The sequence below is a fragment of the Heteronotia binoei genome, chromosome 3 (genome assembly GCF_032191835.1).
Source record: "Heteronotia binoei isolate CCM8104 ecotype False Entrance Well chromosome 3, APGP_CSIRO_Hbin_v1, whole genome shotgun sequence".
Classification (NCBI taxonomy): Eukaryota; Metazoa; Chordata; class Lepidosauria; order Squamata; family Gekkonidae; genus Heteronotia; species Heteronotia binoei.
Window position 1 is genome coordinate 24,703,758 of NC_083225.1, and position 15,159 is coordinate 24,718,916.

General features: G+C 44.2%; 1 protein-coding gene across 1 annotated transcript in view; it reads right to left on the minus strand.

Moving 5' to 3' along the window:
* MYCBP2 (MYC binding protein 2) overlaps nucleotides 1-15,159 on the minus strand; it is a 218,300-nt gene that overhangs the window by 133,875 nt on the left and 69,266 nt on the right. Inside the window, exons 24-32 of the mRNA XM_060233596.1 lie at nucleotides 13,828-14,000; nucleotides 10,828-10,953; nucleotides 10,603-10,730; nucleotides 6,586-6,677; nucleotides 5,676-5,810; nucleotides 5,070-5,153; nucleotides 3,239-3,335; nucleotides 2,018-2,210; nucleotides 445-719 (exon numbers count right to left, since the gene is read on the minus strand). Of these exons, the coding sequence (XP_060089579.1) occupies nucleotides 445-719; nucleotides 2,018-2,210; nucleotides 3,239-3,335; nucleotides 5,070-5,153; nucleotides 5,676-5,810; nucleotides 6,586-6,677; nucleotides 10,603-10,730; nucleotides 10,828-10,953; nucleotides 13,828-14,000 (1,303 nt within the window). The remainder of the gene's footprint in view (nucleotides 1-444; nucleotides 720-2,017; nucleotides 2,211-3,238; nucleotides 3,336-5,069; nucleotides 5,154-5,675; nucleotides 5,811-6,585; nucleotides 6,678-10,602; nucleotides 10,731-10,827; nucleotides 10,954-13,827; nucleotides 14,001-15,159) is intronic.

The window sequence follows — 15,159 nt, forward strand, 5'->3', positions numbered from 1 at the left end:
CTCTTCTTATAATGAGTATTACTCAAGCAGCTTTCAGCTAAAATGAGTTATGGCAGGTTTTAAAACAGGAAATAAGACCTTTTTGAAGGGTAAGCTTTTGGGATTGGCCCTAGATCATCTGGCATCCTAGGCAAGGCTAATTTCTGGCATCCTCTCCTGCACTGATAATATCACTGAGTCACCCCAGAATTGGCACCCCAGAAGGCTGGCACCCTAAGTAGCTGCCTAGTTTACCTAGCGGCAGGGCCGGCCCTGCCTTTAGCGTAGTACTTCAGTGACTATTGGTGGCATCAGTCACTGAAAATATGTGTATTTGCAAGGGCCTTTCAATGGGGAACACAAGCCAAACTGCCACATATCGAACAGTTTGATATGCAGGACAAAAAGCAGCACTTCCGAACTGAAAAAGAAACATTGTTCAATATGCAAAGGACTCTTTGGTACCTGATCTAAACAATTTAGCAAATCACAAAGGCACGCCCACTGCAGAGCTGGAGTTGGATAGAAAGAGTGGAAGCAGGCTGTAAAAGTGTTATGACACTCCTGAAGAACAGCTTCCAGAAGGCTCAAAGGCTGCGTGAGATACCCTTGGGGGTCATTATCCAGTTTTATCATACAGTGATCGACTCCCTCGGACAAGATTTTTCTGAGCAAAGTCCTGGTCTTCCCGATGCAGTCCGCCAGCTTGCTAGTTTCCTCGACGACAGCTTTGGTTGTAGCTGGAAAGAGATGGGAGAACATTAACAAGACTAACAAAGATTTGGTTACAGTTCGCAGGAAGAAAAATAAACTTAGAATATGTAGTCTCCAGGAACATTTAACTAGGTTTGCACAGGCTGGCATTTATCGTAACACGTTGAATCATCTTTCACAAAAGGATGCATGCAAATTTCACCCAAATGAAATAGTACAGTGATCTATGGTGTGGCCTCATTTGGAATACTGTGTACAGTTCGGGTCACAGTATCTCCAAAAGGACAAGAGCTGGAAAAGTACAGAGGAGGGCAAACAAGATGATGAAACAATCTCCTTTACCTTCCTCCCCCACAACAGACACCCTGTGAGGTGGGTGGGGCTGGAGAGGGCTCTCACAGCAGCTGCCCTTTCAAGGACAACCTCTGCCAGGGCTATGGCTGACCCAAGGCCATTCCAGCAGCTGCAAGTGGAGGAGTGGGGAATCAAATCCGGTTCTCCGAGATAAGAGTCTGCACACTTAACCACTACACCAAACTGGCTCTGGGCCTTCTCAGTTTAGAAAAGGGACAACTGTGAGAGAGGTTTATAAATTCATGCATTCAAATAAGAGAGTTGACAGAGTAAGACTTTTCTCCCTCTTCCAAAATACTAGAACTTGAGGGCATGCAATGAAGCTGATGGGCAGAAGGTTCAGGATGGACAAAAGGAAATACTACTTTACACAGAGTGTGAGTAAAATGTGGAATTTGCAGCCAGAGAATGTAATGAGGGCCACAGGAATAGACAACTTCAAAAGGGGATTAGGTAGATTCCTAAAGGATAAGTCTATCAATGGCTACTAGCTAAGGTAACTGAGGGGAACCTTCACATTCAAGGGCACTAAATCTCTGAATCCCAGAGCCAGAAGGCAACATCAGGAGGAGGCCTCTATGCCCTCTTGTTGCTACTGTGTGAGACAGGATGAAGAAAAAGATATTGGATTTATATCCTGCCCTCCACTCTGAATCTCAAAGTCTCAGAGCGGCTCACAATCTCCTTTACCTTCCTCCCCCACAACAGACACCTTGTGAGGTAGGCAGGGCTGAGAGGACTCTCACAGCAGCTGCCCTTTCAAGGACAACTCCTGCAAGAGCTATGGCTGACCCAAGGCCATTCCAGCAGGTGCAGGTGGAGGAGTGGGGAATCAAACCCGGTTCTCCCAGATAAGAGTCTGCACACCTAACCACTGCACCAAACTGGCTCCTGGATGCTAAACTACATGCACTATTGTCCTGATCCAGCAGGACTCTTCTAACATTCATATTAGAGCTCAGCCTATTACCTGACACTGGGTATATCTCACACGTGTAGACTCGCAGCAGCCTTAAGCAACAAGTTCCGACAAACCGCAGCCTTTCCAAGTCCAAAAGCGTGGCTGTATATTGGAAACCTTTCAAGCCGCGAAGTTCTTCTACTCCCAGCACTAGTGTTGTCCAGCTCCAGTGAAGGATGCTCAGTAATGATTCAAAGCACTCCTGTTTCAGATGGATGCAAAAGGAAAATGACAAAAGGGAAAATATCTGAAATCACTAATAAATGCAATAGGTCTCAATTTGAGGGACAGGCCTCCCTGGGAGTGTAGGTCAGCTAGCTCTAAGGGGGTGCTAACTTCTGAGTCAGACCCCTGCCCCCTCTTTAATGGCTGGAATGACTCCTGGGCAGGATTTCACCAATCCACACTACCTTTGTGGAGGCAACAGAATCCCAATCTGGTTTGGAAGGAAGTTCTGGAAGAACAGTTGCTTTTTCCCAGGCGTCATTTTGAGCAGGAGCTCACAAGAACGGAGCTCCAGAACCTCTACATTTTATCGTGCTCTTTCTTCCCTCCCCCCTGCAAAAAATACTTCCTCCTGGGCTCCATTGTTCAAACCCTCTGGGGTTGCTGAACTCTTAAGATTTGACAAACTTTCTAATATCTACCCCCACAAAAAAATGGAAGAATAAGTAAAACATATAAAGCAGACAGATGGAAATCTTCCTCGTGCCACTGTGGCCACATATGAGAAAGTAATTGAAAAAGTATGAAGGGAGTCAGGTTTTAGTAGGACAATTCTAATTCAAGAAGCATTTTCAGGTAGATGCTGAGCTGATATAATTTAGTACACCTTCCAGAGATGTGTGGCAGATGCAGATGAGTTATGCAAATAAGTTGTGCTAATGAGCTCCGGCACCTCCCTTTCTACAAAATGACCCCTGCTTTTTCCTCACCTCATGAAATGGAGTAAGCATTTTCTGTGGCGACACCCCCACCCGGTGAAATAGCCTACCCAACGCAGTCCAGAAGATGCTCACATTGTTCCGAAAAATGTGTAAAAATGAAACATTTCAAGATAGCATTTCTATGAAACGTATATTGTTGCAGTGTTGACGGTTTATTAATAGTTTCTATACTGTTATTTTTTTTTATTGGCCGGTTTTAGCTTCTCAGAGTTTTTTCCCCATCTAAGATAACCCTTGGGAATAAAACAATACACAGGCAATGGGAATTGCAGCCACTACTCACCACTGAGACAGTTCTTGCAAAAGATCGCTTTAAAATGTGCACAGGCTCACTGGTTTGCTGCTTCCCTTTTGATGCATTGCCATCGCTTGTTGGCAGCCTGGTAGCAAAAAAAAAAAGGAGTGAAATCTCAGCCCATATTTTTTTCACTCTAAAAGCTGGTTTTACAGAAGCAAAACATTTGTACACTACTACTCTCTGGAGAACAGTTAAAACTTTCACCAGTAATAAATCTGGCCTGTGAAATTAATGGCCAGACAGGATTTGTACTCAGAACTTCACAGGAAAAGACCAACACTGAAACAGTGCAATGCTATGCAGGGATACTGCCTGTTGTGACGGACTGCACTTTTAAAAGCTTAGAAATGTTGTACAAACAAGTAAGGGGCTGTGAAGCGTTAATTCCTCGCACAGCCAGAAAGTGACAGGCTTTTCCAAGAGATCTGATTGGCTAGCATCAGCTGAGCATAAGCTGAGCATCAGTTGAGCAGAAAAAGACTTCTGAACTGGATGCTGAGTAGAATTCAGTCTGAGACTAGCCCTGACTGAGTTGAGGCAAGTCCTGAGCATTCTGAATTTAGCCCTGCAGATAGAGAAATGTGGGAGGTTAGCAAGGACAAGTGGGTAGTTAGGCGAAGAGTCCCATTCAGGCCAGAAAAGTTGATAGATCTTCTAGAGAGAGCAGAATTTTCCCTACCCAGTTAAAACAGGGAAATAGCTCTGAAGAGTACAGAGATCCCTGGTCTGGTGTGGTTAGAGACTGCCTTGTGTAATCTTATGAGTCAAATAAAATTCAAGAATAATACTGGTGTGTTTAGAGAAGGGGTTTGGGAACTGGATAGAGTGCACCGGCCTTCCGGAAACCAAAAGAATACTCAAAGAAAGCATACTGGAGTGTTTGGGAATAACTGGAACAAAAGTCTCTAATCTTATAGATCCTAAATCACTAGAAAAAGCTTATGAAACTCTCAATAGCCTGAAACATATGAACGAAATACAGTGCATACACTGATTTACTTCAGAGTTCTATATTGAATTACTTCAGAAATTTTACCCGATTATACCTGACCTTTCCCTTCTATGTTGAATATATTTCATTAATTTGGAATTTCAAGTCTCCTTGAGCGCCATTTGTTTAAGTTACAGGGGGCTCTTGATCCTTCCCTCCGGTTCCTGGACTGTGCCAACTGCCAAAATATCATATTGTGACAGGATGGGACAGCCAGAGTTCTTCAACAAAAAAAATAGTAACTAGGGTAGCTCAGTCCCAAAGAGAAAGAAAAACAGAGGAAAAATCTTGCCTCTGAGGGAGGGAAGTAGACAGGGCATTATATCTGTCAACGCCCACTGAAGCTGAGACTTGATGTAGAATGTGCTCATGCATATCATATAATGCACTTTCCATCCATTTTCAGTGTACTTTCCAACTGGATTTTGCCAGTTCACATAATAAAATCCAGTTGGAAGGTACATCCAGTGGATTGAAAGTGCACTATTTAGTGGACTGAAAGTGCACTATTTAGTGGTTTGAAAGTGCACTATTTAGTGTGTGCGATCACAGCCTTTATGTGTTAGACCCAGAATATCTCAGCACAAGTCTTACGCAGCCATGAATTTTAGTATGCACTTGGGTGAGCTATTATCTGGAAGCCTACGTTAGTTCACAAACTAGTGGGGAAAAACGAATAATGACCCCACATCACCCTTGCAAGAAGGATACAAATGTAATTATAGATATTGGGGGGGGGGGGGGAACTGGCTGAATGGCCATTCCACCTTCATCAAGGAGGAGAAAAAAAACCCCTTCCTCCTCCCTATATAAAAGAAGAATTACCTGTAGAGTAACTGCGGAATCTGCCCTGCATTAACATCTGTACCATTATTTGATTTCTTGGAACTCTTAAATTGAAAGACAACCCTGAAAGAGAAAAGAGTCACCAGAAAATAGTTTATCTTCCATCACAAATTTCTGTTCCCTCCACACATACATACACACACATGAACAAAGTAATATTTTCTACACAGACACTTGGGAACCCAAAGAACAATGTCTGAGTCAAGTGGCACATTTAAGACCAGCAAAGTTTAATTCTGGGTATGAGCTTTTGTGTGCATGCACACTTCTTCAGATACACTGAAACAAGACTTCCTCAACCATTATATATAGGCGGGGAAAGGTTAGCTGCCAGGAAGTGTTGATTAGAGTCAGGAAGCATAAGTAACTGAGCGATACATAGAGCTAAGATTGGGTTAAAGAAGCCAATAAGACCCATGAATAGCAACACATTAGCGTACCGATAATGAGAGTTAACAAACAGATGTAAGGACTAACTTTGAGTCCAATCGCACCTTTAAGACCAACAAAGTTTAATTCTGAGTATATGTGAGAACTGAGTGACTTAGCATGTATAGTGAGATAAGAACCCAAAGTAGTACTCACCCATCATCTGTCGTAATAGAGGCTTGTCCATGGGAACCACAGTCACTGCTGGGGCCGGATACTCGTGCCCAAGCGACATACCACCAGCCAGCTTGCAACAAAACAGGTTCATCAAACATCATTGCATATTTTTCCCTGGAAGAAACAGAGAGAAATCTAATCCACTGACAGTCAAATCAAAGATATTTTGACAAAGGCACTGGTTCTATTGTCACAATGGACATGCACCAGGATCCATGAAAGCCACAAGGTGGTGCCCTTATTCTCCCTAGATACCGCTTCATTAGATCTCAGCCTCAGAGCTTCTTCAGAAAGAAAGTGCAATGAGAATACATTCAGCTCAGCATAAGGAAGAGAATGAGAAGGAACTGGTAGTAAACCTTAATAATAAATAATAATAATAATAAACTTTTATTTACACCCCGCCCTCCCTGCCTAGGCAGGCTCAGAGCGGCTAACAAGACATGGTAAAACCATGATACAGATAAACAATAAATAATATAATTAATAATTTAAACAACAAAACCAATAAAACAGTATGACATTAAAATATAGTCGAATGGTGTATGATGGCTCAGTATTACTGATCTTATCAGGAGTTCTGTCTTAAAAAGCTAGCTGGAAGAGGGCAGTTTTGCAGGCCCTACGGAACTGGTTAAGATCCCGTAGGGCCCGCACCTCTTCCGGCAATTGATTCCACCATTGGGGGGGCCTTTGTAGAGAACGCCTGTTCTCTGGTAGCTTCAATTTCTCTGCCCTGACTGGCATTTTATATTTCTTCTCAAAGGAACATTTCATGAATCACCTCTCAATCAAAGCTAGGTTCACTACTACATGCTTAAAATTCTTTAGTAAAAGTAACAGCTCTCTACACAAGTTAAAGGCGGTGGGCGGGTTGTTTTTGTTTTACCTTGCAGCACAATCGTAAGCCAAGACATCGGTTTCTGCAAGAAGGTCACCATCCGTCTCATGATCACCTCCATCCGGGCCCAATTCAAACAACTGAAAAGAGATGCCTTTAAGAGTTTTACTTTCCTGCCTTATTTGTATGTCTTTTTACCCACCCCCCTTCCAAGGCATGGCAGATTATAAAAGAAGAGGAGGAGATTGGATTTATACCCCCATCCTTCACTTGAGCGGTTTACAATCTCCTTCCCTTCCTCTCCCCACAACAGACACCCTGTGAGCTGGGGCTGAGAGAGCTCTTGAGAGAACTGCTCTTCAGATAACAGTTCTGCAAGAAAGACAGGTTGCTTACCTGTAACTGTAGATCTTCAAGTGGTCATCTGTGCATTCACACTCATGGGATAGAGCACCTGCGCCGATCCCTGAATCAGTACCTAAAAAGCCCGGGATTTTTTCACGCTCGGCACCAGTGGGCATGCTCACCGGAGCCAGCGCGAGGATCCCGCCAGTTCCTTCCTGACCGCTGGAAGCCCCTAAAATAGGGAGACCGTCAGCACTGGGGAAGGAGGGCAGGTAGTGTGAATGCACAGATGACCACCCAAAGATCTACAGTTACAGGTAAGCAACCTATCTTCTTTGTGGTCTCTGTGCTTCACACTCATGGGAGATTTGCAAGCAAGACATACCTGGAGGCGGGAAGACGGTCAACCAGAAGAGACAGCTTGCAACACCACAGCTCCCAAACGAGTCCTCTGCTGAGCATGCACATCCAACGCGTAATACTTCATGAAAGCAAGAGGACCAAGTGGCGGCCTTGCATACATCTGTCAAAGAAACACCCTTCAGGAATGCCACAAACATCGCTCTAGTAGAGTGTCCACGAATGGGTCCAGGCAACGGCTTCTTCGCCAGCAAGTAGCACAGTTTAATAGTCCCAGTAAGCCACTTCAAAAGTCGTTGATGAAATTTTTGAACCCAATCTAGGAGCAGCATAGGAAACAAAAAGATGCTGGTCCTGACGAAAACTCTTAGAACGACTCAAGTAAAAAAGTCCGCTGAGTTAGTTCTATTTCCTGCTTTGATCCCGAAAAGTGGGTCGGCTGCGAGCCGCGTCTTCCCGATACTGAAGGACTTCAGGGACTGGAAGACGCCAGAATCTTCCGAGGTGGAGCAGTTTGCGCCGACACTGACTCCATCAAAGCATCCCTAGCAGGAGAAGGAGTGCGGGAAAGTCTGTCCTTCTTCTGCCTCTCCTTGGACTTAAGCTTCTTCGGGAGGGACGATCGGGTCCCCAAATCGTCCCGACATTTCTTGGTCGGCGTGAGCACCACTAACCCTTCAGAGGGTCATTTTGTGGGTCGACTCTGCTCAGTCAGCATACCCATCTGTACCGGCGATGATGGATCGACCGACGTCGAAGCCATAGACTGGGTAGCATCCCCCATCAATACCGACGGGCCTGTTGCCATTTTCGGCGGACGAAGAGCCGATTCGACTAAGGCCGCCGATAGCCTTGCCGCCTGATTCTTTTGGGTTTGCTTTGAAAACCTCGAGCAATGCGGCCACGAGTCGACATGGTGTCCCTCGCCCAGGCACAACAAGCAGAGGGGAGTGACCGTCAGGGGGTGCGATCTTGCTACCACACTTCAGGCAACGTTTGAAGAACCCCCAATGCCTTTCCATAGGCACGGAACCCACGAGGGAAGGGGGAAAATAAAGCCCCGAGGGGTAAAGTCCAACACAAAGTTCTTTCTTTCTTTTTTTTTTCAACTACAAACTACTAACAATAACTAGGGAAAACAAAAAACGGGCAAGAAAGGGAAAATCCAGAAGGATTACCAGGCACTGACCGGAGCAGTCCATGGAAGATCCTTTCAACGCGGCAGTCAAGAAGGAACTGGCGGGACCCTCATGCTGGCTCCAGTGAGCATGCATACTGGGACGCCTGCGCATGCCCACTGGTGCCGAGCGCGAAAAAATCCCGGGCTTTTTAGGTACCGATTTGGGGATTGGCGCGGGCACTCTATCCTATGAATGTGAAGCACAGAGACCACGAAGAAGATCTGGGCCTGACACAAGGTCACCCAGTAGGTGCAATTGGAGGAATAGCGAATCAAACATGGTTCTCTCAGATTACTATTTTAACCACTGCACCAAACTGGCTCTACACCAAACTGGCACAGCTAAACAGAGCCCCAAACTGTACACAAAGGATCATCAAGACAAATAACATGGCAAAAATCTTTATATGACAATCCCATCGAGCCATAGATCACCAAGTACACAGTGGGGAAAGTATTCTGTAACAGACCTGTACTGCAGAAGCGGAAGAATATATCTAACAAACAAGCCTCAGATTCAGTGGGAGCTCACAGAAGCACAGCTCCTGAACCTTTCTGAGAGTTCCACCTCCTTGTCCATTGAATAGTAGGCACAGCTGCATAACAATCCCTAGATGAGCTCCACTACCTATTTTTCTACAAAACAACCCCTGCTAACAAGGAACACTGCATGTTTTTTAATGCTGAAGCTTTTGACCCACTGAGGCAAACACAGCACTCCTGCCATAGATAGTTGCCTGCCTGGGGCTTTTCAATCTCCCCATTTGTATAGCCCAAAGCAGGCGACAAAGACAACAGGCTTAGTAAGCGTCCTGATGGGCTGTGCTTTGTTTAAAAGAGTCATGTCATGAAGGCCCACAATAGTGCAAAAAACAAATTATGTTAATTGACTATGAATGTATTTATTAAATTGTTGTTCACCACCCTAAGCACTGTGCACAGGGAGGGCAATCTAGAGGGAGGGAGGGGGAGAGGGAGAGAGAGAGAGAGAGAGAGAGGGAGAGAGGGAGGGGGAGAGAGGGAGGGAAAGAAAGAAAGAAAGAAAGAAAGAAAGAAAGAAAGAAAGAAAGAAAGAAAGAAAGAAAGAAAGAAAGAAAGAAAGAAAGAAAGAAAGAAAGAAAGAAAGAAAGAGTGTGATCCATAAGAGAATTAAATTCCAGATGCTGAGTTTGTGGAGCCCAACTCCACTCATATGATTGATTAGCGCAGTCAGTTCCAATTGCCTCTATCAGGATAAAAGGAGGGTCATCTAGATGGTGTGTGGGCTGACAGAGGACAGCAAATTTCACTGGATGCAGATTTTGGATGCAACAGCCTTTTGTACTCTCAGCAGGCCTAACGTGCACAAATTCATTCCACAAAATATGGGTTTGTGGGTGTGTTAAATGGGGTTTTTTTAAAGAAAAATAATGACTCAAAATGTTGAAATTTCATATGCAACATATGGCCTAGTTACGACTTTGTCTTCAACAAGAGGAGAATATAGTATATGTGTACTGCCTTTTCAAGTCTCAAAGTAAGGCTGAAAAATTGAAATTGTCAAAAACCACCCATCATACTTATATTTGACACAGAATATAAGAACAGGTCCTCCCCTCCACAATTTACAGCCAACACTTTGCCTTCTCAACAGCATTTGGTAAGGATTAAAATATGGATTTATTTAAAGTCTGTATTATGCTGTCTACTCAAGACACATACAAATGATACAGACAAAAGCTTAAAAACTGAACTACGATTTCCTATGGCACTTCACAGCATACCCAATATTAAGCATATATCATTATTGCACCAGCATTTAAAAAGTATATTTTATACACGTACTTAAGAGTATTAATGTGCTAGGCAGGGCTTTTTTTGAGCAGGAATGCCAGGAACGCAGGTTCTGGCTGGTTTGGCACCAGGGGGTGTGGCCTAATATGCAAATAAGTTCCTGCTTGGCTTTTTCTACAAAAAAAGTCCTGATGCTAGGTATGTATATATTCCTAAACTAATAAACAGCAGTAATTAATTCTACTTTTCTCAGGTTTTTTTTAAATACAGCAACACAGACAAAAATTTCCTACATTGCTTTTAAAAGCCTAAACTATTCATCTCTATATCTGCCTTCCCCTCATTTTACAATGCACCACTCCAGCCTCAGATTACAGTATCGTGCCCCCAAATATTCATTTTCTTACCTTTATTTTAGCAGTGTATTCACCTCTACCCCCAAAGAGTCCAAGACCACCAAGCAAAATGTCAGTGTCAGCACAGAAGCGGATGGCTTCCACTGAGTGAGCTGAATAGCCCCAGCCTCCACCATGACCTGAAAGGGAGGGGAAAAAATTGCAAATGTTTATGGAAGAAGCTTCATGTACCATGCATGGGGTGAGGGATAGGAAAAAGCTGTATCCGATAGATACTTTCAAATCTGTTGACAATACTGTAGTCTTCTTTGGAATATACTTTCATCACAGCTTGAGTTTCTTCTTCTGTATTTGCAACTCCCATTTTTAAATCCTGCATAGCAGCCAACGTATCAAGGCAACCTAAAAAAAGGGGGGAAAGGAAGAACTGGGTATCAGTTATGGAGAATAAGGAATTGTTGGGCATCTTATTTATTTATTTAATTAATAGGCTTATATTCCGCTCTTTCCCATAACGGGCTCAGGGCGGATCACAACATAAACCTAACAACAATAAAAACCTACCATTTAAATTTAAAACAATACAATAAAATTAGTAAATCAAACAACAGAACAATAAAACAAATGGGCGGAAGGAAGGGCACATTTCACAGGATGCAGCAGTTTTCGGCCCAAAACAAATTATGACGATGATAATAAATAGGATAGCACTATAGTCTGTAAAACATGATGTCCCAACAAGGGAGGCCAACTGATGGAATAGTTGCTGGAATAGGATGCCCACTGCCTCACCCAAAGGCCCGGTGGAACAGCTCCCTCTTACAGGCCCTACGAAATGATAGTAATTCAGGTAGGGACTGAATCTCCACAGGGAGCTGATTCCACCAGGCAGGGGCCAGAGCCAAAAAGTCTCTTTTATCCCAAAATGTACAATTAAGAATAGTAGAAGTCAAGTAGATGAAATGACCATAGCAAACTTCTGATTATCATCTCTTTTAAAAGCCCAGAAGAGACACAAGAACCTAAGAAGAGCCATTCTGGATCAGACCAAAGGCCCATCAAGTCCAGCATATTGTTCACACAATGGCCAGCCAGCTGCCTTGAGAAAGTCACAAGTAGGATCACAGCAACTGCATCGGCCTGCCTGTGCTCTCAACAACTGATAGCGAGTCATATTGCCTCATGATTTGTAGCCATTGACAGCCCCCATCAACCATGAATTTGTTCACGAAAAAAAATATAATCATTTCAAAAGATGGCAACACAAAATAATGCCCCATGACAGCCATATCAATCAGGTTGACCAGGGAAAGAGGGAAAGGGAAAGCATATCACTTTTAAGCAAAAACTTCTGCCACAAATCAGCAGGTGCTCTGCAGAATATTCTAGCACTCCTAGAGAGGACTGGATTAGGTTATTTTATACCAGTTCTGTCTCTGGCAATAAGCCCACTATTAAAGGGTTCTGTGAGTCACTGACATCACCTCCTGGAAATTTATCTGAGAGCAAAGGATTCACAGATTATCAACAACAGTGATTATGTCCTATTTCAGTTCTACACAGTGATTACCCAATCTGACTTTCTGGCACTCCAATCTGTTTCCTAACAATCGCAGGACATGTTCACAGTAGCTTAACCAAAAAATAAGGCACCATCATGGATTTTTAAACAGCCTGTTAGAATTAACGATGACACCAAAACTGGACAGTTAGATTAGATCCATTAGCACCTCAGCAACCAACAAGAGTTTCAGAGTATACATTTTCGAGAGTCAACGCTCCCTTTGAAAGCTTGAGACGTTACGTTCTACTGCACACTAACAAGGTTTTCCCGTTGAAACCAGAGCTGGAATACAGGTCAAGGGCTAAGACTTGGGGTCAAATATGGAACAAATATTACAGCCCCAATTCTTTTCCAGCGGAGGTTTAATCCAAGCCAACTCTTCCATCCCACCCACCTCAATGCTGGAAAACAGTAGCACGAAAACAAGCCTCCCACTTCTTCCCAGCACTTGGAAGGCTGCTAGAACGGCAACTGCGCTGCTAGAAGCCATAACAAACATACACCAGCGATCAGGTTTATTTATTTATTGGACTTCTAACCCACCACAGGCTCAAGGCCGGGCACAACAAGCTAATAAGAACTGCAACATAATAACAGTTAAAACTAGAAATCAGGTGGCATTTTAGGCACCAAATACATAATCTAGCCTAGTGAGGATTGTGCGGGCTGTGTAGAGCTGGTACACAATGCAATCGACGGCTGGAGGTTACTGTTCTAGCAGCATTATGTCCTGGGGAAGTAGGAAGAAGAGGAGGGGCAACAACTTCCACTTGCTGTTTTCAGAGAAGCTGCCATTTATGACTTTTAGTAAGTCATCACAAGTGCAACAGGTTCTGATCTGATTCTATAACTGTCTCCGAATATAAATTAAGCTGTTCTTTCACTTGGGGGGAAATGGCTTGTATGCTGCCCCTTTGTTCAGCAATGATTAAAGCCTTCTTCCAGCCTAAAGAGCCTTCTGCCAGTAGAAGAACCAATTAAAAAGGAGAGAAGCTCCTTAGGCTGAAAGAAGGACACAAAGGACACAAGCCAGGCAATCAGTTTCTCAAGCACAATTATGGATCATATTACTGGGGCCAGAAGATCTCAACTACCACCACCAGTCAAAATACAGGTGAATCAGATCACAGATTAAGTTAAATGGCCTAGTTAATGCTTTAGAGCAGGGGTGGCCTACGCTAGCTCTCCAGATGTTTTTTGCCTACAACTCCCATCAGCCCCAGCAAGCTTGGCCAATGGCTGGGGCTGATGGGAGTTGCAGGCAAAAAACATCTGGAGAGCTACCGTTGGCCACCCCTGCTTTAGAGAACACAGATAAACAAATGTGCTGCAATTCAACATCCAGAGCCCTTAATAAATATATCAGAAGAAGAAGAAGATAGAAGATATTGGATTTATATCCCGCCCTCCACTCCGAAGAGTCTCAGAGCGGCTCACAATCTCCTTTACCTTCCTCCCCCACAACAGACACCCTGTGAGGTGGGAGGGGCTGGAGAGGGCTCTCACAGCAGCTGCCCCTTCAAGGACAACCTCTGCCAGGGCTATGGCTGACCCAAGGCCATGCTAGCAGGTGCAAGTGGAGGAGTGGGGAATCAAACCCGGTTCTCCCAGATAAGAGTCCGCACACTTAACCACTACGCCAAACTGGCTATCAGACAAAAGAAACCATATTTTGTTAGGAGAAGGATTGCATTTCAAGTCATATTTGATACCTAGAATGTGCAAAGCTGCGTGCGATCTTGTTGTAAGAGCTTTGGACCCCGTAGGAAGAGCAAGTTCTGGACTCAGGATACTACAACGTAACTGCATGTCTGGAGCAGAGGGAAGTCTGGAATCGGCCCCGACTGCATTGTAACTCCACAGCTCTCTTGTGTTTGGTCGAAACCTGAACAAAAGACATACAATTGTACTGTAACAGAGTTTGGACCAGCAGCAATGCAACAGGCATTTCTTCATGCAGTATGAACAATGAAGGGGTTAAGTTTTACTCAGTCTCTGTATAGGTAAGGGAGACAGCTGCAGAAGCAAGAGACACACTTTTCTTGCAATGACAATATCTCAAAGTGGCAGCTGCTCACACTCAGTAATCCTTGAGACAAGGTGGGGATTTCTTCTGGACATAAACACTGCAGCCCTGGCACACTTACCAGACAGCAAGCCCTGCTTTACATATGAGGACTTCCTCCAAAGTAAACATGCATGGGGTTGGGCTTTGCTTGACAGCCCCTGATACATCAGTGCCAGCACTTGTACAGGAAGAGTTGCTGCAAGAAGAGATGTGCACTGCACTCTAAGAGGTGCTGAACACCTTCACTGTGGCCTGCTTCACAACATGCTGTTACATACAAAAGGAATAGAATCACAGAGTTGGAAGGGACCTCCGGGGTCACCTAGTCCAACCCCCTGCACAATGCAGGAACTTCACAAATACCTCCCCCTACACACACACCCTTCCTGCCTTCCTTCTCATGATACGCCTAGTTCACATAATCCGCCTTGCTGTCAAATGATCATCTAGCCTGTTTAAAAACTTGCAAGGAAAGGGAGCCCACCACCTCCCAAGGAAGCCTGTTCCAATGAGGAACTTATCTGTCAGGAAGTTTTTCCTAATGTTTAGTCAGAAATTAAGATGGAATTAAAGGAAGCGCTTTAATTCCAGCTTCTCAAGACTGGATGTCCTACTCCATCCGACATATCCTCAGCCTCCCTTTTTGACTCTGATGCCCACTCTTTCCTATTCTGTTCTCTTTCTCCCTTCATCATGTGTTGTCTTCTTCCTCCTCCACTTCTTGTGCTTACCTCTCTTTTTTCTTTCAGCAACTCTCCTGGTGTGATTTCCAGAAACACCAAATATATATATACTATATTTTCCCCCAACACTTCCTCCAAAGAGCTGAGCATAGAGAGCCAGTTTGGTGTAGTGGTTAAGTGTGTGGACTCTTATCTGGGAGAACTGGGTTTGATTCCCCACTCCTCCACTTGCAGCTGCTAGAATGGCCTTGGGTCAGCTATAGCTCTGGCAGAGGTTGCCCTTGAAAGGACAG